We start from the raw sequence: 26,237 nt of genomic DNA, 5'->3' as shown, positions 1-26,237 counted from the left end.
TCCTCTCTCTCTCTTGCCTGCCTTGCTCCCCTTATGGGAGCTATAGCTGAGGAGCAATCACTAAACCCAAAGAAAATGAACTTTCTGTGTCTGTCTGTGTCTTTATTTAGTCCCCAAATTCACTTGGAGTGACCCTGATTGGTTTAGTCGTGTGATGCGACAAGGACTGACACCTACATGCAGATGGAAGCCTTTAGAGGAATGTGGATATCAGCAGCCAGAAAAAATCAATAAACATCCTGGTCTTTCAACATTAACCACCTTTACTGAGTAATTTACATAATACATTTTCAAACAATTGGATGACTATTGCCTAGGACTTAATTTCCAGTACATTATTTCTTTCAGATACTTCATTTTATTTTGCTTTCTAAATTCCTCTCATACTTGTGTACTCTTCTCATTTCAACTTGGTACCCAGACCTTTTAACTTCTTGAATCAAAGATTTCTTAATTTTTTTAAACAATTTTATTTTTCCATTTATCTATTGAAGGGCACGTAGGTTGATTCCATAGTTTAGCTATTGTGAGTTGAGAAATGTGGTGTGTGTGTGTGTGTGTGTGTGTGTGTATACATATACATATGTATATATATATATATATATATATATTGATGGAATATTACTCGGCTTTAAAGAAGAATGAAATTATAGCATTTGCCAGTAAATGGATGGAGTTGGGAAATTCATGCTAAGCAAAATAAGCCAATCCCCCAAAACCAAAGGCCAAATGTTTTCTCTGATATGTGAATGCTATTCACAGTAAGGGTGGTGGTGGGGGTGCTAGGGAAGAAAGAGTTACTTTAGATTAGGTAGAGGGGAGTGAAGAGAGGGTAGGGGATGGAGATAAGAAGGTCAGTAGAATGAAACAGATATTATTACCTTTTGTACATATATGACTGCATGACTGATGTGATTCTATAACATGTACAATCAGAAAAATGAGAAATTACACCCCATTTATGTGTGATGTATCAAAGTGCACAAATGCATTCTACTGTCATGTATAACTAATTTAAACAAATATTAAAAATTTTTAAAAATTTATTTAGTAACATATGTGTGCTATAGTTTAAATCTTGAATATCCCCCCAAAATCCCATATGTTAAAGGCTTGGTTCCCAGGATGGAATACTTGTGGGAGCTGATAGGGCGTTAAGTTTTGGGGCATGGTGGGAGGTCCTTGAGTCATTGGGGGTGTACCTTTGAAGAGGATAGTAGGGTTGCATACCTTTCTTTTTTGATTCCTGACCAAGAGATGAACAGTTTTGTTCTGTTACTTATCCTCACCATGATGTACCATCTCACCACAGACCAACAACCATGCAGCCATTCAATTATGGACCAGAATCTCTAAAATATGAGTCACAAGTAACTTTTCCTTTTTGTAAGAAAATTATCTCTAGTATTTCATTACAGTGAGGAAAAGCTGACTAACACAACTTGTAAACATCCAATATCAAAAGAATGATTCTTCCCTTTTTTAAAAAAGCAAAGACAAAGTACTTACTTCTTTATAAAAAACTCATGCACCTTGACTGTTGTCAAGATAGTTTAGTACCCATGGATCTATCTTCTCTTAACTCCTATCACTCATCTTCCCAGGAGGGAGGCAGGTACAGCAACTGAGATCACATTTCCACTTCTGGCTGAGATTGGGTGGTGGCCACAATAGTAGGCATTACCAGTAATGCCCATGGCATCTTCTCTGCTTGGCTCATTAATTCACATATAGCTAGTGAACAAAGATCAATTGTTGAATTTGAATATTTTAAATGGAGAGTATTTTTTTAATGGAAGCACATGTTTTAGAACAGTATAACTCTTCTTAAGATCCTAGACTTTTGTTTTCCATTTTTGTTTCAGATCCTCCTATGCTTCTGTTTCTGTCCACAGTCTATGTTAGACTCGTTACTGCCTCTATTTCTTCTATGGTTTCTAAGGCTGGAGAGTTGATTTTCCCCTCTGCAGCACCTTCTTTCCTCTCTCTGCCATGCTTGAATGTAATTTGTCAGTTCTTCAAGCTGTACTCTCTTTAGGCATTCTTGTCTCACTAGAAATAGTCACTGGATGAAATTGCATCTGAGCTTGACCACAAATCAATTTCTTTCATCCTGTTCTTGTTAACTTGAATACCGATTCATGTCAAAACAATATCCAGCATTTTTTCCACTGATATTTGTTATTTAATATGACTTCAAGCAAAGAGGATCCTCATAAACCACTGATTCATTCATTCTTTTTGACAGTTATGTAGCCAAATCCCAAATAACCTCTATCCAAAAGCATATATCCTACCCTTGTTTTTTTTCTTTTATTTTTATTGGTTGTTCAAAACATCACAAAGCTCTTGACATATCATATTCATACTTTAGATTCAAATGGGTTATGAACTCCCATTTTTACCCCGTATACAGATTGCAAAATCACATCAGTTACACATCCACATATTTACATAATGCCATATTAGTGACTGTTGTATTCTGCTACCTTTCCTATCCTCTATTATCCCCCCTCCCCTCCCCTCCCATCTTCTCTCTCTACCCCATCTGCTGTAATGTAATTCTCTCCCTTGTTTTTTTCCCTTTCCCCTCACAACCTCTTATATGTAATTTTGTATAACAATGAGGGTCTCCTTCCATTTCCATGCAATTTCCCTTTTCTCTCCCTTTCCCTCTCACCTCATGTCTCTGTTTAATGTTAATCTTTTCCTCTTGCTCTTCCTCCCTGCTCTGTTCTTAGTTGCTCTCCTTATATCAAAGAAGACATTTGGCATTTGTTTCTTAGGGATTGGCTAGCTTCACTTAGCATAATCTGCTCTAATGCCATCCATTTCCCTGCAAATTCCATGATTTTGTCATTTTTAATGCAGAATAATACTCCATTGTGTATAAATGCCACATTTTTTTATCCATTCATCTATTGAAGGGCATCTAGGTTGGTTCCACAGTCTTGCTATTGTGAATTGTGCTGCTATGAACATCGATGTAGCAGTGTCCCTGTAGTATGCTCTTTTTAGGTCTTTAGGGAATAGACTGAGAAGGGGAATAGCTGGGTCAAATGGTGGTTCCATTCCCAGCTTTCCAAGAAATCTCCATACTGTTTTCCAAATTGGCTGCACCAATTTGCAAAGGTAGTAGAAGGCAAGAAACAATTAAAATCAGTGCAGAAATCAATAAAATTGAAACAAAAAAAAACAATTGAAAAAATTGGTAAAACTAAAAGTTGGTTCTTTAAAAAAATAAATAAGATTGACAGACCCTTAGCCATGCTAATGAAGAGAAGAAGAGAGAGAACTCAAATTACTAACATACGGGATGAAAAAGGCAATATCACAACAGACACTACAGAAATAGAGAAGGTAATTAGGAATTATTTTGAAACCCTATATTCCAATAAAATAGAAGATAGTGAAGATATTGATAAATTTCTTAAGTCATATGATTTGCCCAGATTGAGTCAGGAAGATACACACAATTTAAACAGACCAATAACAAAGGAGAAAATAGAAAAAGCCATCAAAGACTACCAACCAAGAAAAGCCCTGGACCGGGTGGATATACAGTGGAGTTTTACAAAACCTTCAAAGAAGAATTAATACCAATACTTTTCAAGTTATTTCAAGACATAGAAAAAGAAGGAGCTCTTCCGAATTCATTCTATGAGGCCAACATCACCCTGATCCCGAAACTAGACAAAGACGCTTCAAAGAAAGAAAACTACAGACCAAAATCTCTAATGGACTTAGATGCAAAAATCCTCAATAATATCCTATCGAATCGAATACAAAAGCATATCAAAAAAATTGTGCACCATGATCAAGTAGGATTCATCCCTGGGATGCAAGTCTGGTTCAATATAAGGAAATCAATAAATGTTATTCACCTACCCTTGTTTTAGACATTTTGAAAACCAGAACAGTTCAACCAAATCCTTAACCTATGGCTATGGTTTAGATATTAGGTGACCCCCAAAAGTTCACAAGAATGATTTGTTGGTGATTGGAACAAGGAACAGATTATAAATATAACAAATCTGCCTCCAACATTCAGGTACTTGATAAGCAACAAACACCCAGATTGTAATGAATTATTTTAAAATAAAACTCCTTAGTAAATGGAACCAGAGTTCCTTGGAGAAATGGCTGATTTAGGAACTCACAGGAAAATAATAAAAAATATCTGATGGTGCTGGAACATCCTGTGGTAACAAAAAGAAAGAAAATGCTAAAATTCTTAAAAATAAATACAAGAGATAGGAGCATTCCGAGGGATGCATATGCAATCTTCCAATGGCCAAAGCTAGAACAATTTGAACAAATGAAAAAGTAACATTTGCATTAGATTTATCAAAAGAATGCAATAAATATCCATGTATCCACAATGAGAAAATAAAAGAAAATAAAGCAATAATTCTTCCTAATTAAATAATCCCAATTAATATCTATAGAAGGAATGCAATAAATAGGACAAAGCTTACTTGGTTTTGAACAAAATGAAAATAGCAGTTAAAGTTACATACTGGCCATAAAGCACATTTATAGTGACTTATGAATTCAATTCTCTCAATAACTATGAAACTGGTACTATTCCTCATTGTTTTGGAGAAGTGGGAACTGAGGACTTTCTCTTATTTCATGATTAATGGTGAATTGAGTAAGCTTAACTTTCTCATAGTATTCTTTTATATTTTAATTATATTCTTACCTTTTTAGTTTATTTTCACATCATTTTGCCCTGCTACTATAAATCATAATCTTAAGAAAAATAGTTTTACAAAAGCTGAAGAATATTGGCTGGGGTTGTAGCTCAGTGGTAGAGCACTCACTTAGCACATGAGAGGCCCTGGGTTCCATCCTCAGCACCACATATAAATAAATAAATAAAACAAAGGTATGGTATCCAACTACAACTAAAAAATAAATAACTTTTTTTAAAAAAACTGAAGAATATATTTATAAATCAAATATGCTTTAAAGCAAAACTATTTTTCCATGTTTTCAGAAGCGAAGGAGAATTTCATGGTTGCAACACTAATTTCTTATCACGTAAAAATTTAATGTTATTGAATTCAGTTTAAACAAGGTTGAGACAATTACTCACACTCATTTTTTTGGTGCAAGAAATATTGTTTTATGACTTTTCTCAGAATAGTTTCCTATTCCTTGGCATAATAAATTATTGTATGAATAATTGATGGTCAAATTTCCTGTGATTTAGGATCCATTTATCAATAGACCAAGGCTTCAGTAAGTGAATTTTCAAAACATTGTCAGATTCATAAGGATTAGTTCAAGTCTTTTTTTTCTTTCTGTTACTGTTATGTTTTTTCTTTTTTGTAAGGGGTACATTTTTATCATATTTTGAAAACTCCTTAATTTGAGACTGCAATTATTGGAAAATTCAAAGAAACACTCAATTTGAAGGAAAGTAAATAACTGACTCATATAGATGGAGATATTTGAAATATTGGGGACATTAATAAGCACCCAAATAGAGAATACCAAAAACCAATTTCCAGTATTTCCCAAGAAAAGTCATATTTGAAAATAAGAAGCAATATCTTTCTAATTCAAAGATACACTGTCCCCCAAAATGTATGTTTAATCTTACATTGTTTAATGTTTCAGAAAACTATTTACATTTCGCCAAAATAACAGTTAAGAAATGAGCACTCATTATATCTCTGTTGCAAATGAAATACTTCTATTTCAAAACAAAACAAAATTTGAAATAACTGTTAAAAAGCTAATTTATGTTCCAGGTATTGCATTGTCTAAATATTTTGCTAACACCTATGTCTTTCACTTAACAAAACCCTCCAGAAACTTAGAAGCATTTCTGTTCTCACAGGTGGCAATAAAGCCAATAAAGCAAATTAATTTGTCCAAAATTAATACAAATAGATGATGAAACCGATTGTTCTTTGTACCTATTTGTGACTCAACTATACCCACAAATATCCTAGTTCCTGTTTATGTTCTTGGCATACAGAAAATTAGAACAAATCTCAACTATCACATATCAAAGGAGAACTCTGTTCATGAAAATAATAAATTTGTTCTTAGTTAAGTTAGTCATTTGTTAAAAATTTTATTGCCTTTTTCAGGAAGAGGATGTGATTTGATTTACAATTAGCTGTTGTAATATTCTGGAATAATCCAGACAGCTTCTGTCTAATAATTCATTGTGCACATGCGAATTTCTTCCAACCCATATTCTTTCATATTCCACAGAAGAGTGCTGTGTTCACAAATTAACATGAAATTATCTATTTTAACTGTCATAGAAATGACACTATAGAGCCACAACCAAATTTGGCATTCTCTTTTCTGTATTAAATCCTACCTCATATGTAACATAAATTTCAAATTATTAATAAGCATTGATACACTTTTTGTATTTCTTTTAATATTTATACTTTATCCCTTTGAAGGTTTTGAACAGAAATTTGTTGTTGTTGTTTTGCCTTATGCATTAGGTTTTATTTCCACTAAAGTTCCATTAACAGGAGGCAAGACGCTGAATGGCTTTAGAAGTAGCTTTGTGAAAGCTCACTTTTCAGCTGAGAGAAATCTCCCTGGGGATATCATAGAGACACAGGAACTTTAATAGCATTTTGTTTTCCTCAGCACATCCCCAGATTTTAACGTGCCTGAATTTAATGCACTAGAAACAGCATATGTTGTCTTAACTAAAATCTCTTCTTGTATCTAGAAAATCTATCAAAAAATACGAGTTACTAAATATATATACATATGAAGAAAAAAGCTAAATAAGTAAACAAAGAGCAAAATCACATAGTAATCCACATAAGTAGAAAGCTATTACTCCTTGAGGGCAAATAACATCTTGTGGATATTTGTGAACATTCATTTTTCCACCTTTCGTTTGCCTCTGCAGATTAAATATTACCATCATATAGGGTCTGTTCAAAGTAAAATATAATATTGCTCAGTGTATCTTTCTTAAATCTTAATGCTTTGTCAAAATACTATAAAAATTAATATCATGCATGTATGAAAATAGATCATTCAAGGAAAAAATAATTTAAATCATCTCATGATCTAAAATTCCAGTAAAGATAATTATGGATGATCAGCATTAACAACTCTTTTTGAAAATGTTTTCAGATTTTTTTTCCTACCAAACCAATTCTCTACTTCACTGTTTAAATTACACATTCTTTAGAAGTTTCTATAATACAGATTGAAAAAAATGTAAAATTATTTTTTTTTCTTTTTGGTCCTGCTAAAGTGAATACTCACAATGGGGTGCAATTTGTATACAACATGCATGAATAACATGTTTTCGTTGTTATGCCATTCAATATTAGGGAAAATATAATGAGCCTTTGAGGTGAAATGAGTTAATACTTTAATTTCATGTTTTCTTTTAACTGCAGAAATGTACTTCAAGTTTGTTGACCATTGAGTTTAGGAGAAGAACTGGTGGAGAGTGATAGTCCCTTGTTCCTGTAGGGGTGATAGAAGTCATCTGAAAAAGAACAAGTGGACATGAAGGTTGCCCTCAGTTGGGACAAGGTAGAATCAACAAAAACTCCATCGAACAAATGACTGAATACCAGTTAGACATTTTGACATATAGCCATACACAGCATAGAGAGAGAAAAATAACAGCATCTTTGCCAGCTCCATCCAAATTTCATAGTACTACACAAGTCCCTGAGACTTCATTTACAGCTATAGAAAAAGAGAATATTCTGCAATGCCTAAGATATGAATGCTGAATTCAATTAGAACAGAATTAAGAAGTTATAATCCTTTCACATCTTAGTACTTGCTCTACCATGGATGACCAGATAAATGTGGAAAAACACATGAGCAAATGCAAAAAAAAATCATCAGGAAAATTTGGAGAACTGAAGATAGAATAACAAAGACAAATGAGGAATATAAGAAAATATTAATTGCTATTTTAAAATATTAATGCTATTTTAAACAGCATTGAGAAAATGTTTCTTTCACAGGGTGCGTTAGCTGTGCATTAATGTAACAAAACCTTAGATGAATCAGGTTTATTTTGGCTCACGAATTTAGAGATGCCAGTCAATGATCAGGTTGACCTACTACTTTTAGGCCACTGGTGGGGATTCTAACACATCATGGCCATAGCATGTGATATAGCAAACCCATTGACCTCATGGCCAGAATATAAAAGTAAAGAAAAAGGAGGAGACCAGTGTTCCATGGTACTCTTCAGGGGTGTACCCCAAGGGACTTAAGACCTCACACTAGGCCTGACCTTAAAATTTCCACCATTCCAGCCTTTAATACATGCATCTTTGAGGGATGCATAGCCAAACCACAGAAGGATCATGCCATTATCTCTTACCAGAACATTAAAGATACATAAAATTGCCTAAAATTTCCAGAAAATAAAGAAGATTAACTGAAATGAAATGAAAATAAGACTATTATCCTATTTCTCAGCTGTAACTCTTTCTCCCAGAATACAAAGCAGCAGTGGATTCAAATAACTAAGGAAGATTAAAAAAATAAAAAGCAAAAAATAAATGAATAATAAAAACATATTTTGAGTCTCAAATTCTCTGGAATATTATCTGCAAATATTATAAATCAATATTAAACATAATAAAATAATTTCCAGACAAACAAAAATTTTATGAACTCCTTTTGAAACAGTATCCTAATAGACTTTTATAGGAATGTGGAAAAGAAGAGGTAAAGCAGTTACTCTGGTGCATTTCATCACCCTATCTAGAGGACAATTTTGAGAAGGAATAAAGTGAGATAAATTGATCCAATTGAAAATAGAGACTATATGGTAAGTGAACAAGTAATACTTACTAGGAGGAGAATCCTTGCCTTAGAAACGTGATGATTGAGATATTTTTACTTAGAATTATTTATGGTAAATATAGAATCTATAAATTTACAGGAATGGCTCCCTGAAAAAAATAGGATAATTATCTATAGATAGTTTTATAGCTATCTGGCTATAAATGAATAAATTAAAAGATTTGTTACTTAAAACAGGTGGCAAAGAGTTTTGGGGCTTTCAATCAAGAAAGGGACAAATGAACTAAATAGATACTTCTCAAATGGAGAAGGACAAATGGCTAACATATATAGGAAAAAATGTTTGACATCTTTAACCACCAAAGAAATGAAAGTCAAAACCACACCGAGATTTCCTCTCACTCCAATTACAATGGCAGAATACAAATAACAATAGATCTAGCCAAAGATAATAACTCATATATTAATAGCAAAAATGTAAATTAGTACAGTGACCATGGAAATACATGTAGAGGTTCCTCAAAGGACCAAGAATGGAATCACCATAAGGTCCAGTTATACCATTCCTCAATATTTACAGGAAAAAAAAGAAGTCAGTATACGATAGAAAAATAAGCATACCTCTGTTTATAGCAGCACTTGTATTTTTAATATCTAAGTTTTGGAATCGGCTTAGGTGTCCATCAATAGAAGAATAAATAAAGAAAATGTGATATAGATAGCTAGATATAGAGAGACATAGATAGACATGTATATAAAATATTCTGGCAAATGTGTGGAACTGGAGAACATCAGTTTAAGAGAAATAAGTTAAACTAGAGTCAAGGGTCATATATTTTCTCTCAAATGTGGAACCTAGAGAGAGAAAAGGAATCTCATGAAAACAGAAAGAAAACTAGTAGAGGCAAGGAAGGGGACAAGGGGGAGGGAGGAAGGGAAGAAAAGGAGAAATATTGGGAAATGAAACTGATGGAATTATGTTATGTGCATGTAGAAAAACACCACAGTAAAACCCAATATTGTGTATAATAAATATGAGCCAATAAATTTTACTTTTTTGATTGGCTTATGGGGATCAGTGGTTTTCAACCCAGATGTACATCTTAGAAAAAGAGCATTAAGATTTGCTTAAGTTAAAAAATTATATATGGGATGTTCTTTTTTCTTTCATTTTATTTTTCACATGGTTGTAGACCCATTCTAGCATATATTAAGACCATTATATTTGTCTCTTAAATCTCAACTATTTGTATGTGAGTCTATTTCTGGATTCTCATTTTAGTTATATTCTATGTGTCTGGTTTTTGGCCAATACTACTCTGAGCTTGTTTCTATAGCTTTTTACATAACTTCTTGAAATCAGGTAGCATATGACCTCCAACTTTGGTTTTTCCTTTGCAAAACAGTGCTTGCTGTTGCAGTTCATTTGCCATCCTCCTATAAATTTTATACACTTTTATTAACTTCTTTTAAAATGCCATGACTTTGACTTGGATTTTATTAACTCTTTAGATCAATGTGAAATTTCAGGATATTTGACATCGTAACAATATTAAGTGTTTCAATACATGAGTACTGTATACCTCTCTGCTCATTTCAATCTTTTTTCTTTGTTTCATTATTATTTTACTAGCATAAACATCTTACAAATATTTTGGCAGATTTGTTTATGTGTTTGAAGGGTTTTATTGTTACCATAAATGGTGGGGGTATTATTTAAACTTCCAATTGTTCATTAGTAGTACTTGAAGGTACAATTGCATTTTTTATTCTAACTTTAGATTCTTTGGAATTTTCTCAAAGACAATAATGTTGAAACTGAATGACAGACATTTTACCTATTTTTCTAAATATATGTCCAGTTCTTTTTCTTATTACATTGCTTAGACCCTCCAGGATAATGTTAATATGAGTGAACAGAATCTTTTCTCTCTGTAGAGAAATGGGGAACCAACCTAGATGCCCCAGTAGATGAATGGATAAAGAAAATGTGGTATATATACACAATGGAATATTACTTAGCAACAAAAGAGAATAAAATCATGGCATTTGTAGGTAAATGGATGGAGTTGGAGAATATGATGCTAAGTGAAGTTAGCCAGTCCCAAAAAACCAAATGCCAAATATTTTTTTCTGATATAAGGAGGCTGATTCATAGTGTGGTTGGAAGGGGGAGCATCGAAAGATTAGATAAACTCTAGGGAGGGAAAAGGGGCAGGAGGCAAACCGAAGGGGCATAGGGGTAAAAAAGATGGTCGAATGAGATGGATATCATTATCCTAAGTATATGTATGAAGACATGAATGGTGTGAATATACTTGATATACAACCAGAGATATGAAAAATTGTGCTCTATATGTGTAATATGAATTGTAATGCATTCTGCTGTCATATATAACAAATTAGAATAAGTAAATAAATAAAGCATGTTTTCTAAAAATAAATTTATTTTAACCAAATCTACAATAAAACATAATGCTTTCATGAACTTTGCCTTTTAAAGATATAATAAAATATGTTCTCTGTTAATGTAAAATAGTACAAAATTCAGTACTTTGCATTATTATAAGTGTTTTTAAATGATAGACATTTCTAAAACATCTGTTTTTAAAATTTTTAAAAATTTGTTCTGTCAAGATATACATTATAATAGAGTATATTTTGACATATTTTACAGAAATGGATGGAGCATAACTTGTTCCAATTATGATGCCAGTTTACTGAAATGTGGTTTAGTGGTTTTATAAAGTAAGCTGTAAGGAAAAAAAATTCTTTTCTAGCATTTTCACATCAGTCTAGTTATTTTTATTTCTTTGCTCTTATTTATCATCTGTTTATGCAGGTTTTCCATCTTCTCATTTGTCTTAATATTAGCCACAATTATTTTAAATGCCCTGTCTGATATTTTTAAGACCTGTGTCATCTCTGAGTTACATTCAGTAAGATGCTTTATCTTGTGACAGAGAGATATTTTTTTCCTTGATTTTTTTTTGTGAGTGTTCTTTAATTTTTCATCATTTGTAAGACATAGTCTACAAAAAAGAAGTCATATTTATTCCTGAGATATATGTCATTTCTTTCATTAGGACCATTATTGCAGAAAAGAGTTGTACTCATTTTGAATATTTTTGTTGCTATGGTTACCTTAATTCATCACTCTTGTTAAATTCCTATTCATTCAAGGTTGGAAATATTTTGTTGGTGGCTTTATGCGATGTGTTCTCCAACCTAAGCTTTAAGGCTTTCCTATGCAACTTGATTCTTTTCGCTTTATTCTTTATCCACCTACAATGGAGACATCTTTCTGCATGGGCAATAGAGTTTTATGCTCTTCCCTAGCATTTTAGGACATTCCTTTCTTAGGTGAGAAGCCAAGAGCAGAAGGGAGCTTCATCTGTTTCTTTTTTTTTTTTTTTTTTAACCCTTGTGGCAATTACCAGGACCCTTTTGTGTTCTACCTGACCTCAGCTGCTCTCTCTCAGGTGGACATCTTCAATAAGGAGCTACTGCTAATCCCCATCCACCTGGAGGTGCATTGGTCCCTCATCTCTGTTGACGTGAGGCAGCGCACCATCACCTATTTCGACTCACAGCGTACCCTAAACCGCCGATGCCCTAAGGTTTGAAAGGGGTAGGAGGAAGGTGGGAAAAATGTAGGGAGAACCAGTGGCAAGGCTTTCCTGGAAAAATGGTGGGCTTTGGGTTTCTGAGGAGCAACCTGGGCATGGTATTTGCCACTGTCATACCTTGGGTTAAGTTATGAAGTGAGAGGCATCAATATTCTTTTTTCCTACCCACATAGCATATTGCCAAGTATCTACAGGCAGAGGCAGTGAAGAAAGACCGACTGGATTTCCACCAGGGCTGGAAAGGTTACTTCAAAATGGTGAGTTTCCATGGGGAGGGATATGGGGTGATGATAAGGGTAATGGTAGGAGGCAGAAATTGAAGTCATACCCCTGGGAGTCTCTAGGTGAATAGGTCTACCTTTTATTTTCTAGAATGTAGCCAGGCAGAACAATGACAGTGACTGTGGTGCCTTTGTGTTACAGGTAAGCAGATGATGGGGCCTCCTTCTCTTCCAGTTCTGAAGTCATTTGGGTTAAATTTTGGGAGGCTGTTGACTCATTTGGCTCACAGCCAGCTGTAGAGCAGGGAATAGCCTTATTTGTTAGAACACAGAAACCCTGATTTTATTGGTCCCCTCTATCCCACAGTAGAAGTGGGCTGCTTGAGGCCCTGGTACAGCTGCCTCCTAGCTCCTGATTCAATGTTTTATTCCACTTAAAGGCTAGGTATATTATGTACAAAGAACAGTAACATCTGAGCCAGGCTGATTTTGAACTCTAGACCATGGGAGTGTGGCTCCCTCTTATGTGAAATGGGTATAGTCTCTAAAAAATTGAGATCTCATGAAATATGTAGCACAGGTCCTGACTTGGGAGGGATGCCCAGTAGATGGTTCTCATGGCCTGCTTTGTTAACACCCAGTACTGCAAGCACCTGGCCCTGTCTCAGCCATTCAGCTTCACCCAGCAGGACATGCCCAAACTTCGTCGGCAGATCTACAAGGAGCTGTGTCACTGCAGACTCACTGTGTGAGCCTCGAACCCCAGGCCCTGGGCCCGTTAATGGGCAGAGGGACCTGGGAGACCCTCCCCAAGATACTCCAGTTCCTTTCCTTTCCTGCCTCTCCCCATCCAATTCCCTTTGGTTTTTTCATATTTAAATGTTTTAATTGATTTCTGTATTTTTTTTTTCTTTTGAGAGAATACTTGTTGATTTCTGATGGGCAGAGGGTGGCCATGGGGAAAGTCCTTTTCTCCCTCTCTGCAGGGGAGTGTTGCCTTGTGGCTTGGGTGGAGCAGTCATTCCCCCTTCTATGCCAAGGGGGCAGGAAATCAGTGTGGGGGTGGTGGGCGGGCAAAGGGATTACTGCCTGCCATATCTTCAAAACTTTTATATATATATATATAAATGCCACGGTCCTGCTCTGGTCAATAAAGGATCCTTTGGAGATACATAAGTGGTGGTCTTCCTTAAGGGGCCTCAAACTAGAGGATATGCGCTCTCAGGACTCCTTACAACCTGTGCAGTTAGCTATTCCTTTTGGGATCTTTAGACTGCAGGAGCCAGGTCTCCATACCTGATTCAGTCAGTGCCAACACCCAATCTTCATCACTCAAACAAATCCCCCAACCAGAGTGCAGAGGGCAGAAAGAAGGTAAAGTAGGTAAGCCGCAAAAAACGGGGGAGCCTGAGAAGCTGGGGAAGAGGACGCCAAAGGGATTGGGGAGGAGGCTGGATAGGATTTATGACAGCTACCCCACATGCCTTTAAGCCCAGAAATAGTTCCAACCCTCGTCCTCCCTCCAGCCAGGGGAATTCTCACAAGTCCTAGGATCGCTTCTGATTCTGTCATCCCCATTACTTAGAACACTCCTGGGCGGTGTCGGATCTATCCTTGCTGCCAGGGAAAACAAAACTTTGAGTCCTCATCTGTTTCTTACTTTTGTGGTTGCCATATTCTTCAGGAGTGCATCCAAAAAGAAAGCTATAGCCAGTATCTGCCCTGCCAACAGGCTATATTGTCACCTGCAAGTGTGAATCATCTTCACCTTCCAAAACTTCTATTATACCATCCTTTGGAAATTTATTGAAAATAATAATGAATTATTCTTATCCACTCACACAGTAGACTTGTCTTCCTCTTGTGCTTTTACATAAGTGAATCCACCCTTATGCCCAATCTCTCTACAGAAGTACCTGTCTTTCTTCTCATTTTAGGTTGTTTGTTTTCATGCAACACCATCTTTTAAAAGAGTTCAAGAAAAGTTAAACTTGAGAATAATCTTTTTTTTTCTTGATATAAGGTAAAGATGGTTTTTCTAGGTGTCTATATCTTATATAGATGCCAGTGGTCCTGGAAGTTTGGGTTTTGTTTTTGACAGGATTTGTGTCCCCCCACTTTAAGTCTTTCTGTAAGTGGACAAGTGTGTTTTCTTTATTGTTCAGTCACTTAGTACCTATGTCTAACCACGCAGCAAAGTCTTTGATTAATGCACAATAGTCTATGAATATCCACACACTCACCTGATGGTAGAGGCCTAATTCTTCTTCCCCTGCTAACTATACTGCTATGGCCCTTGTGCAAACTTGTACTTACTTTGTTCTTCAAGGTTAAACAAAGTGCCCCTGACATCCTCTATGTGGATCTTTGGTCTAGTCATTAAAACCACCTTTTCCTTTCCCAGGAGAAAATCACAATCTTCAGAGAATATTCTTAGTGGACTCTCATTTTTGTTCTATAATCAGTAAAGCAACTGACAACATAAGCACTGGGCTCTTTTTGAAGTCCCCTCAACATCCTTCTAATACATCATTTCTGCTTTGCAAACAAGCTTTTCTGTGCTATACACTTTCTATTTAAATGTCTTTCTAATAATACTCATGGTATGATCAGTATTTCTGTCCTTAGAATTTTCTGATGGCCTTCAGTACTAGGAATCTCAATGTCAGTACTAGGAATCTATTCTCTCTAATTATATGTAACAAAAACTTGGCAGCTTTTGAGCCAAATTGAAAGAAAATTCAATACCCGTGTTTGACTGTGCAAATTTTTATAATCTGTGTATGTACTGGTTACAGATAATTTGAATGTTACCTAACCAAATGAATCAAGAGATATTAGTGAATTGTCAGTACCACCATCCTTGATATATCTTTAACACTGATATCTGCACAGCCCACTCAGATTTAGATTTCTTCCCAGGGACTTTGTGGACTGGGCCAGAAGGATTCATAAATAAATATGATTACTACAAAATGAAAACAGCTCTACTAATCACTAAACTTCTTGCCTACTGCCAGTATCTTAAAAACTAATAACTCATTTCTCGTAGTAGAAGAACTATCTCTGGTTGCTCCCATCCACGTAATTTCTAGGAATTTCACAAGTTGGGCTAGACCTTAAATTTTTTCGTATTTATCAGCCAGCTTCTGTTTTTCATCTTGGTGACTCTGACTCTTTACTCATCCTTATCTTTCTCTAAAGAGGCAATGATTATAGTATCATCAGTGCAGCACACTGACTTTCTGTTAGTGATTTTTTTTAACCTCCTAGTCCCTTACAAGAATATGGCAATATGCTGACAAATTTTAAAAATCTCCATGGCAATGTAGGAAATAATAACTGATCCACTTCTCACGAGAATGCAGATTGTAACTGACTAGACTTCCAAAATAGAATGGTGAAAATAGCATCCCACCGAATCTATTGCATTTGCTTATATTACTTTTTATAATATCAGCTCAAAATACTTCATGAGATTAATAACAATTATGAAATGTTGATGATTTCACAATAGAACTGCAAATGGCTATAATTTCTTATAAATTCTTGAAGAACCAAAAAAGCATGATTGTTTGATAGCTTTTATCTACCTAACAGATAACTTGTATCATTTGGTTTTAGTTTGATATGCAAATATTTTATGTAAATGATTAATCAGTAACTAATTTTAATAAATTCCAAACATCTGCAGAAAGTAAAATTTATACACCTACTAAATTATACCTTTGTTTCCCTGGATTCATTCTGTAGTTTTAAACAAACAAGTGCCCTTGAAAAATCAGCATATTTCAACTTTATAGAAATTATGTAAATCCCATAAAATATTTCATATGAGCACTAAAATTTGAGCATTTAAAATAATGTATCAAACTGACAGCATTCTATTTCACTAGTTTAAATTTTAATTACAAATAAAACTCTCAGTGGTGCATAGAATAATAATTACAACATAATTCAATTTCTATTTTGTTATCTGTCCAATAATTACTTCTTTAGATTCCCTTATTAAATAAATTAAAGTTATAAGATAAAATTAATTCTACTGGAGAAAATTCTAAATTTATCATTTTGTTAAGTCCTAGCTGTGTGAAAACAAGTTGAAAGAGCACTTTAAATTCTACTGAATTTGTTACAAAGGAAAATTGAGTTATTGGGATATAGAAATATATACTAAAGTTTTCTGAGTAATGCTACCTGAAACTGTATTTATTTCTATGTAAGCAGTGCAAAAAAAAATCACTTAGCTGTTTATGAAGTAGTTTTTCTCTTGCTAGTCTATTTATCCTTGTACCAGTAAATTTATTCATTTACTAGCGCTAGTAAATGAACCTAGCATATTTATGATTGAGTACATGTCCTTATTGGAAATTGTGGAAATGGGGTAATATATTGAATATTTGGTTCACTGAAGGGAGGCCTAAACTAAAGGGGAAAAAGCATGCCATTAGCCAAATAGAAGCTGTCTTGAAGATGAACATTCAAAGAGATGATGACAGCAGCATAATATGAAACTCTAATAGATCCTGGTCTGGTGATAGGACTGAGTTTGTAGTGGTATGCACCCTGACAAAATAATTCAAAATATGGAGGGCAAAAAAAACCAAAGAGAGTGACATAAGAAAATCTCTGAAATTATTTCTATATAAATTATTTTTTTCCTGATCCAGAGAGTTATAATTTTTCACAAAATGAAAGGAATAATATTTGATAAGAACTGCTATGAATAGATTAGGCCAAATGGCTGTTTTACAGTATCTCATTTTTTTAATTGACTACAAGTTTCTTGGATAAATTTGAGTCATTTCCTATATTATTTAATCCACAAAATAAATGCAGCAATGAAAAAAACTTTAAATGCATTGGCATTAGTTTACATAGTAAAATTATTTGCAGATACAAATAGATCATACATCTAAATTTACTCTATTCATTCTTCTTGACCCTGAATCTTTACTATATTGCTACTTACAGAGAATATAAAGGTCCAATGTGAATGTAAACGTAAAGAAATTCTGAATAGATTTAGGAAAGATGATGGAGTAGGGGAAGTTTGCACTTTGCAATTGCTCCATGACTTGGGATTCAAGAGGCAGGAGTACTGTTACAGGGAATTCACCAAAATTCAATATCAGAATCATAGAGACATAAAGATTCAGGTGCTTTGAACACAGGAAACGTATACCTCCAGGAAACCAACAGCAGTACCAGTGCATCACATAAGGGAGAAGTGACCTAGGTAGTAGGAAAGAGAAAAAACACAAAAGAAAAAAAAAAACTGGCACGGGGGAGACCATGGAACAGAGGAACAGAGAAACAGTCTGATCTTAACTAATCCAAAGTAGCAGAACAAATGTGAAAAGTACTCCACCAGCAAACAAAGAGCAGAGAAGGGGAGCCCTCTTGGGAAGCCCGGCATCAGTACTCTGCTGTGGGAGCTCAGGAGTTCATACCAAGTGTTCCTCCAGGCACCTGTAATGAGGTCTAGAGTGCACCAGCCAAGGTACAACTGAAATGGAAACAGAAAGATTGCCTGATTCCAAGGGAAATCAGGCCAGGGATAGAGAGCAAAGTGCAGTTTGCTTTCTCTTTGGGTCTGGTGGATTTCAGGATGAGCTGGAGACAACCCACACACACCGCATAAGTGGGCACACTGGCACTCAGGCTCTGACCTAGGAAGCCCACATATGTGGGAAATGGAGTGTGTAAGATCTTCCCAGGGTTAATCACAAATTCTCAGGAAGTTGCTGAGATCCAGGGGCCCAGTAGACATGAGCATCTGCCTGGCAATAGGGTGCATAGAGCTATTCCCTCAAAAGCATTACCACCTGACAAGATTCCAAAAGTCAATCAGAGCTAAACACTAGCTGTGAGAATTTCACATGAAGAACTCTGCATCAGCCCTTCTCTAGGACTACATCTATTTAGTTTTCCCAGACAAAACTCCAGTGAGCACTGCTTCCCATTCTTTCCTACCTTATACTGGTGAGAAGGAAAGCTGAGAGCTATTACAACCAGCTTCAGTCCCAGGTCTTCCCAGCTTAGCAGTTCAGTGGGCAACCCAGAGGATGGATTTAACTATACCCCATCTTTGCCTTCCTGAAAGAGTACAGGATCAAAGAAGAAATGGAAAGGGGGGCATTTTGGCATAGGCAGTGAGTATCCATCCTTCTCAACAGTTGTGATCACCAGAGTGGAGTCAATCCCTTTGTTTATATCAAGATTTGTTCCATTTTTTCTTTTTTCCATTGTGTGTGTATGTGTGTGTGTGTTCTTACTGTGTTAACATAGATATATAGATGTATGTAAATGTTTTTTCTATTCATTGTTATCAATCTTTCCTTTCTTCACTCATTTGATATTTTGCCTTGTTTCAAATTTAGAGGGTAGAGATTTTATTTATTTGTTTTGGTTTGACTTTTTGTTTGTTCTTTTGTTTCTCTTCTCTCTCTCTCTCTCTCTCTCTCTCTCTCTCTCTCTCTCTCTCTCTCTCTCTCTCTCCCCTCTCCCCACCTCACCACCCTTATTTATTTTATTCCTTTTATTTTTTATTTCTTCTTTCTGACAGTCATCAATTCCTACCCCTCTCCTGCCATGGTTTTAATTGGAACACTCAGTAGACAGTGAAGGAAAATTACCAAAATATAATCAGAATATACAAGGACTCTGGTACAACATTAGGAGACCAAACTTAAGAGTCACCAGGATAGAAGATTATCACAACCTATGTGATGTTTACTCAGTTTTCCTGAACTAGAGTGGTGAATCAGATTAGAAATATTAAAGGTATTGAGAAATTTAAGACATAAAGTCAAAGACATGGAAATCAGTGAAAAACAGGGTGGACCCCATGGAATAAACCAGCTCTTAAAGACGGGATCTAACAAAAGGAAGAAAAACCCACACTTTATTTTATAGGTGTGAGCATTAAAAGGTTTCACTGTGAAAAAACTTCTTGAGGTAAACAGGATGAGTTGAGAAAAACAACATGGTTGGGGCTTAGCAGGTTACATCCATCTCTTCTACCTCCAGGCAGAGGGGATATGAAACCAAAGCTTTTGAACTAGTGAATTTCATGACAAGCACAGAACTTTCCTATCAACAGGATTCATACTGCAAACGGTCATTCCCCTAGCACCCTTACACCCAGGGTTCCCAAAAGCAAGTCTCACTGTACAGGTTTCACATAATGTGAATCAATGATTTATTAATTGCTAATGATATAAGATGACATAGAAATACAGACTAAGGGCATTCAGAATACTCTCAATGAAATAATAGCAGAAAAGTTTCCAAACCTTAGGAATGAAAAAGACATCCACATACAGGAAGCTTATAGAAGCCCAAAGAGACAATGTTTTAAAAGAACCTCCCCAAGACACATCAAATCAAAATGCATCACATAGAGAATGAGGATGGAATATTAAAAACACAAGAGAAAAACATTAGATCACATTTAGAGGTAAACCAACAAGGCTCACTCGGAACTTTTCAATTCAGACTCTGAAAGCCTTGGAGGTCTTAGAATCAGATAATCCAAGCTATGAAAGAAAACAATTGCCAGCCAAGATTGTCATGTACAGCAAAACTATCATTCATAATTTCAGAAGAAATAAAAACTTTACATGATAAACATAAAAAAGTAATCCATGACCACTAATCTGGCACTACGGAAAATATTCAAAGAAATACTGAACAACGAAAACTCAAAAAATAAAGCCTCAAAGCTCTCATGTGAATGAAGTTCTCCAGAAGAACAATTAAGTGAATGAAAATTATGAATTAAATCCATGAAACAAACCAAAGGGAAACACTGAACTTCTCTTCATAAAAACTCTGAATGTAAATAATCTCAATTCTCCAATTAAAATATTGACTGACAAATGGATTTTAAAAACAAGACCCAATTGTATGCTCTTTATTAGAGACATCTTGTAGGCAAAGGTATCCATAGACTAAAAGTAAAAGAAAGGAAAGAGATAATTCATGCAAATGGAGTTCAAAAATAAGCAGAAGTAGCTATTCTCATATTGACAAATATTGAGATATTGATGATATTTACAATTTTTGACACATTCATGACCTACCCAAATTGAACCAAAAGGATTGAGAAAGCCTAAAAAGACCAATATCAAAGCATATTTCAAGCAAAAATTAATCAGAAAAGACAAGGAAGGTCATTACATACTGTGAAAGGGAATAATCCAACAAGAAGATATGATGGTAAATATTTATGACCCAAATGTTGGGTCACCTATTAACACTGAATAATAACTTCTTGAAAATAAATCCTAGATATACCTCAATACTTTAATAAACTTTAATAAACCCCTCTTACCAATAGAGAAGTAATCTGGAAATAAAATTCCATATAGAAACCTCTAACCTAAATAATACTAAAAAATCAAATGGACCTCACAGCCATCTATAGAATATGTCATCCAACAACAGCCAAATACACTTTCTTCTTGGCAGCTCATGAAACTATATCCAAAATAGTCAATATTACAGGTCACATATCAACACTTAGCAAACAAAAATAATCAGTATTGTCTTGTGCATTTTATCAGATCATAATAGAATAAAATTATAAATAAATAGCAAGAAAAAATTATAATAACCACAAATACATGGAGGTTGAACAATACTCTTCTATATAAGGAATGGATCATAGAATAAATGAAAAGAGAAATTTTAAAAGTTCCTATAATCAAAAAATATAGTAATTCATCTCTTGGACACTATGAAGGGCATTCTGAGAACAAAATTTATAGCATTAGTGCCTATGTTAGGGGAAAAAAACAGAAATATTCCAAATAAACAAACTAATGCTAAATCTCAAGGCTCTAGAAAACCAGGACAAACTAATTTTTAAAAAAGACAGTAGAGCCAGAAGAAAGTTAAAATTGGAATTGAAATTAATAAAATTGAGAATAAAAAAAAATTATACAAAGGATCAATGCAGCAGAGTTGTTTGTTCTTTGAAAAGATAAGCAACAATGGTAAATCCTTAGCCAAACTAACCAAAAGAAAAAGAGAGAAGACCCAAATAGACAAAATTAAAGAGGAAAAAAGAGGATATTATCAAACACTTCTAAAATGCAGAGGAATAATAGGGGCTATTTTGAAAACTTAAATTCTAATAATTTGGAAAATATAAAATACCTTGACAAATTTTAAGACACATATGACCTACCCTATCTGAACCTCTTCAAAATATAGATCTAGGGGGAAAAAAGCAGTTCTAAAATTTATATGGAATAAAAGACTGAGAAGAGCCAAAGCAATTCTGAGTAGCATTAGCAACACTGGAGGCGTCACAATACCTGATTTCAAATCATACTACAAAGCTGTAGTAACAAAAGTAGCATGATACTGGCACAAAAACAGATATGAAGACTGATGGAATTGAATAGAAGACACACAGATAGATCCACATAAATATAGCAATAGAATCCCAAAGGCATACATTGGAGAAAAAGTAGCTTTTTTAACAAATTGTGCTGGGAAATCTGGATATACAATGTAGAAGAATGAAACTAGGTCCCTACCCCTCACCCTCCACAAAAGCCAACTCAAAGTGGATCAAAAACCTATGCATTAGTTCAGAAATTTTGCAAGTACTTGAAGAAAATGCAGGGATAATACTCCAACATATTGGTACAGACACTAACTTCCTAATAAAACTCCCAAGTCTCAAGAAATTAAGAATCAATAAATGGAATGGCATTAAATTAAAAAGCTTCTGCACAGAAAAGGAAACAAGTACTAAGACAGATTCTACAGAATAAAAGAAAATCTTTGCTAGCTACTATTCTGACAGGGTATTATTAATAACAAGACTATATAAAAAAAAAAAACTCAAAAGCCCTAACAACAAAAACACTATTAACCCACTACATAGATGGGCAAAAGATCTAAATATATGTTTCTTGAAAGAAGAAATAATGGTCAACAAGTATATGAAAAAAATATTCAACATCCTTAACAATCAAGGAGGTGCAAATCACAACTACATTGAGATTTTATCTAATCCCAGTTAAACTGGCAATGGTCAAGAACACAAATACTGGTGAAAATGTAGGGGGAAATGTATGCTTATTCATTATTCATGCAGCTGCAAATTCATGCAATTACTTTGGAAAGCAGTATAGTGATCCCTTAAGACTAGAAATGGAAACATATGACCCAGCTACCCACTATTTGGTATTTATCCAAAAGAACTAAAATCAGCATATAATAGTGATTCATTCATACCAATGTTTATAGCAGCACAATCCACAATAGTCAAGTTATAGCATCAAACTTGATGCCTATTAACTAATAAATAAAGAAAGAAAATTTAGTATATATACACATGATAGAGTTCTCTGTAGCCATAAATAAAAATGCAATTATGTCATTTGTTGATAAATGATCGGAACTGGAGAACATTATGCTAGATGAAATAATCCAAACTCAGACTGTTCAAGATTCAAATTTTTCTTTCATATGCAGAAGGCAGAGACAAAAAGGGGTAGGGTGGATTTTAATAAATGGGAATCTTGTAAAAATAGAATGGAAATCAATTGAGTGATATGCAGGGGGGCAAGAGGAAGGGAAGAAAGAAGGAAAAGGGAAGAACTGGGGAATGAAGTTGACCAAAATACACTATGTGCATGTATGAATATATCTCCATGCATTCCAGTATTATATAGAATTATAATGCACTAACTTTAAAAATAAATAAATAAAAGTAAGATAAATAGAGTAGAGGAAAGGCCCCAGAGGAGGGAGGAAGGGAGGGAAGAAAAAGAAGTAACAAACTATACTATATACATTTATGAACGTGTCAAAGTGAATGTCACTATTATGTGTAACTATACTGCACTAATAATTTTTTAAATGGCATAAATCTAGTAGCAAAAATAAAAAAGAAATTCTATAAATATTGGCCTGACTATCTTTAAACAGGGACATTCCTGCTCTTACTAGCTGTTAGGGTATGTATGTGGCATCCCCCAAAATGTTCATGTGACAGATCATTCATCCCCCAAAAAACATTTAAGCAAAGATTTAAATAATAGTTTATAAAATATTATTTTTAAATGTTAACAAAAGCAACATTAATGAAAAACTAAGTAAATTGCTTTTTCCAAAGAAGTAACATGTTGCAATAATTAAAAATTATAGTTTTCAAAGAAATTTTAAAAAACAAAATTCTCATGATATAATGTTAAATGCAAAATCATAATCTAAAAGTATTGTTTTATCTAAACATATGTTTAGTCCAATTTTAATAATTTCAAAAGGAAAAAGTGAAAGGAGTTAACAATCATCTCAAAATCATTGAATTAAGAATCACATGTCATTTTTATTGTCAGTATATATTCTAAGTATTGGGAGTTTTTATTTTTGTACTTACAACAAACACGTGATTTTCATAATTGTAGAAAAATAATATAAAATAAATCTCTACAAAGTATACACATTTCAGTTTTCAATAAGTCAAACAAAATTCAACCAATTTTTTATCTGAATTCATAACTCCATATCAACAGTAATATCCATTTTTCAATTTCCATGGTAAAATACAAAAAAAAAAACGTTTGGCAGAATAACTTTGGCTACTTTGTCATAAAACTTCAATAAAAATCTTAAAGCTCTTCCTTGGCAGCATTGCAAAATCCCAACATTAAAGAGGGCAAAGGGGCATATATTTTTGTTCACAGTGCTCATTTTGTGTATCAGAGAGATTAGAACACTTTCCCAGAGCAAAACTGGAATATACTCACTGATAGGAAAGCAACCTTGGCCTTCTCACCTTCAATTTAACCTTTAACCTTGTAGAAGAAATCATATTTAAGTGTATGCATAGTCACACTGCATGTCCAATGTTTAACCATGAGGAATATTAAAATGTGAGATTAGCATTTTCCTTAAATCTCAATATGGAGATTTTTTTCTTTTTTTAACTTTAAATTAAACTGAACAGCTAAGTACATATATTATTTTAAGAGAGAAGACACTGAAAATATATTTATTAGGTTCTTAAGTGGCCAGACTTCATTGATATTATTCCAAGCTTTATAGAGCAACGTGTAAATCTTACATAAAGTATCTGAAATAGCAGCATATATATCTGTTGGGATTATAAATCCTAAAATACATTTAAAACAATATTTTAAAATTAAAGAGTATATTTACATTCTGGTCAGTTAATGATGGCTTTCAATGTAACTATTGCTCCAGGTGATATGTTTTTGTCTTCATTTACTAAATACTCTTTTTTTTTAAAATCCAGGACATCAAAAGTGCATAGTTTATAAAATGACCTAGCTATAGTTTTTTCTTTCACATTTTAATGGAGTAACTTTTAAAATATAAGCAATAGTTATTATAAAGGACTGAATTGTTTTCCAAAAAAATTGTATGTTAAAGCTCTTCATATATTAAAGTCATGTCTCCAAAATCAATATTTGGAGATAGGGTCTTTAAATGGGTAATTAAGATTAAATGGGGTCAAAAGAGTGTGGCTTTAATCCAATAGAATGTAAGGGTGTCCTTATAAAAAGGGAAAGAGACATGAGAGTTATGTATACACAGAGAAAAGACCATTTGAGGACACAGAGAGAAGACAGCAATCTGTCAGCCAGAGACAGAACTCAGGGAAAATAATAATAATAATAATCTGCTGGTGCCATTGGTGAACTGTGAGAAACACATTTCTATTTTGTAAGCTACTCAGTTTGTGGTTTTGTTATTACAGCCTTATAAAACTAATACAGACAGACATTCTCTGAACATTTTGTAGAAATTATCTATAAGATTATTTTGGCTTTGCATTGACATGTTCAGAGTTTGTTCTTGTATGTTTTGGTATTTCTTATTTTTCTAGAAATGCATCTGCTTCAAGTGCAGTTGAACAATTTCTAGAAACACATATCTCACTAGAATTTTGTTATGTTGCTTGTAATATGCTTTTATTATTTTTGCCTATAATTATATCTCTGGTCATGTTTTTCCTAGTTCATTCTGCACTGATTTTTCCTCTCTCTGAAACCGTTTTGTCTCAGATGTCCACACAATTCACTGCTTCCTACTTGCCAAGTGTTTACTCAATTATCGCTCCCTTCATGTGGCCTTCTTGCAGCATCCTGTCTAGAACTGCAACTGTTAGCTAGCATTCTCTCCCCTCCCCTGCTGTATTTTACACCTCTACTTCTAACATCATCTAACAAGCTGCTTGGTTTCTTATTTATTTTCAACCTTGTTTCTACCTACTTCTATCTGGAGGCTTATGAGGGCATGAAGTTTGGTCTCTTATTTTTTTTTTCTACTACTATGTGCCCACCATAGAAAGAGTTTTACACAGCAGAAACACCTAATAAATAAGTAATTGCTTGAATAAATGAATGAATTTAACATTTTATTTATGCTTTCTTTCATCAATTTTCTTGACTAGTCAATGCATGAAGGTTTCCATTTGACTAGTCTTTCAAGGAACCAGTATTTGAGATTTTTATTATTATTATTATTATTATTATTATTATATTTGTTGATTTATTCAATTTATTCTGCCTGTTTGGTAAGGAAAGATATTGTTCTTTCATCCTTCCATATAATT

At 34.1% G+C, this 26,237-nt stretch overlaps 1 protein-coding gene and 1 long non-coding RNA gene across 2 annotated transcripts in view; one reads left to right on the top strand and one right to left on the bottom strand.

The window, feature by feature from the left end:
- LOC110598705 (uncharacterized) overlaps positions 1-26,237 on the bottom strand; it is a 120,664-nt gene that overhangs the window by 80,337 nt on the left and 14,090 nt on the right. The gene's annotated exons all lie outside the window — the stretch shown is intronic.
- On the top strand, positions 155-13,807 carry LOC144370640 (sentrin-specific protease 3-like). The gene is made up of 5 exons (XM_078031362.1): positions 155-242; positions 12,145-12,401; positions 12,584-12,667; positions 12,783-12,833; positions 13,273-13,807. Exons 1-5 carry the CDS (start codon positions 155-157, stop codon positions 13,381-13,383), a joined length of 591 nt encoding a protein of 196 aa, XP_077887488.1. The 3' UTR covers positions 13,384-13,807.

The sequence above is a fragment of the Ictidomys tridecemlineatus genome, chromosome 14 (assembly GCF_052094955.1).
Source record: "Ictidomys tridecemlineatus isolate mIctTri1 chromosome 14, mIctTri1.hap1, whole genome shotgun sequence".
In the NCBI taxonomy this organism is placed as follows: Eukaryota; Metazoa; Chordata; class Mammalia; order Rodentia; family Sciuridae; genus Ictidomys; species Ictidomys tridecemlineatus.
The sequence above is the reverse complement of the archived record's forward strand: the minus strand, read 5'-3'. Positions and strand labels throughout refer to the sequence as shown.

Excerpts from the sequence above, each read along its gene's own strand:
- LOC144370640 (XM_078031362.1), top strand. The coding sequence starts at position 155 with ATGCGACAAGGACTGACACCTACATGCAGATGGAAGCCTTTAGAGGAA. Across the intron at positions 243-12,144 it reads AAAAATCAATAAACATCCTG|GTGAGAAGCCAAGAGCAGAA; the intron begins GTCTTTCAACAT and ends TTCCTTTCTTAG. Across the intron at positions 12,668-12,782 it reads GGAAAGGTTACTTCAAAATG|AATGTAGCCAGGCAGAACAA; the intron begins GTGAGTTTCCAT and ends TTTATTTTCTAG.